At 39.7% G+C, this 1,098-nt stretch overlaps 1 protein-coding gene across 1 annotated transcript in view; it reads right to left on the bottom strand.

The window, feature by feature from the left end:
• Window positions 1-692: 692 nt before the first annotated feature.
• LOC139541041 (uncharacterized) overlaps window positions 693-1,098 on the bottom strand; it is an 8,026-nt gene continuing 7,620 nt past the window's right edge. The window contains exon 4 of the mRNA XM_071345208.1: window positions 693-759. Within this exon, the coding sequence (XP_071201309.1) occupies window positions 693-759 (67 nt within the window). The remainder of the gene's footprint in view (window positions 760-1,098) is intronic.

Raw genomic sequence — 1,098 nt, 5'->3', positions numbered from 1 at the left:
GGACACCACTGGAGAGGATTTCACTGGGGAAGGGTGTTTGGAAGGTGACCTGGGGAGAGAGGGCTGTTTAGCAGGAGAGCAAGGCTGAGAGGAACAGTTAACAGGAGAGGGAGGTGGATCGAGGGAGGAGAGTTGGTCAGAGGGTGACGGGTCAGAGGTGGTGGAGGCATTCCGTTCAGAACGGTCAGTTGGAATTGGAGAGGAGGATGAAGTGCTACTCTCCTTCTTATTTCTTGTCTTCTGCTCCACATCAATTGAATTGGCTTTCTGCCGTTTTTTCTGTTGACAAGAATATGTGTTAGTGCTAAATACTTTTCCCCCCGATCCCAAGCCAATGGAGAAAGAAAATTGTGGGGTGGGGGGTCATAATAATAGGAAGAGGTAGGCCTAAATTAGTGGAACTTAGCTGTCTATCCTAAACCTCAAATAGCAAAGTATAGACAGGTGACATTGAGTGACATTTGCAAAAGCTGAACTTCATATACACTTCATGTACACTTTTTATGTATTCGTCAATCAGAATCTACTTTTACTTTTATTCTTCCCACTTGGTCTAAGAGAAAAATACTACTCCAGAATTTAAGTGGTTGTAAATCGATTAAATGACCTGATTTCATACCTTTTTGCACCAGCAGAAACAAGCCATGTCGATAACCAATGAAGACTGATACATATCCACATTAACCCATTGTTCAAATTGGCTTTAAGACCATTGTGATGTCATCGGTCTTGTATGACACCACCGTCTGGCAACCCAATCTAGAATTGTTTTAAATATAGAGTTCAATTATCAAATATGTTTTATTGAAAGCAAAGTTATGCAGTATACATACAATATTGTAGATACTGTATGCTCCCTTGTTTTCTTGTTCCTTTTTTTACATACATTTTTTATATATTGTTTAATTGAACATGCCACCACATTTAAAGACATTTTATGTGCCTTCATCTTCCTTGTTTTTTGATAGCTTCCATGTTGTTTGTGGGTTGGTCATCGGTTTATTGAAATGCTAGATGCTTTTTCTCTTATTCACCAGCAGATGGACAAAGGGTTGGTCAAAAGAATGTGAACAGGGGATAGAGATTTACCCTAAACCT

Source organism: Salvelinus alpinus, chromosome 2, assembly GCF_045679555.1.
Source record: "Salvelinus alpinus chromosome 2, SLU_Salpinus.1, whole genome shotgun sequence".
Lineage (NCBI taxonomy): Eukaryota > Metazoa > Chordata > Actinopteri > Salmoniformes > Salmonidae > Salvelinus > Salvelinus alpinus.
This window is presented reverse-complemented; position numbering and strand designations above follow the sequence as displayed.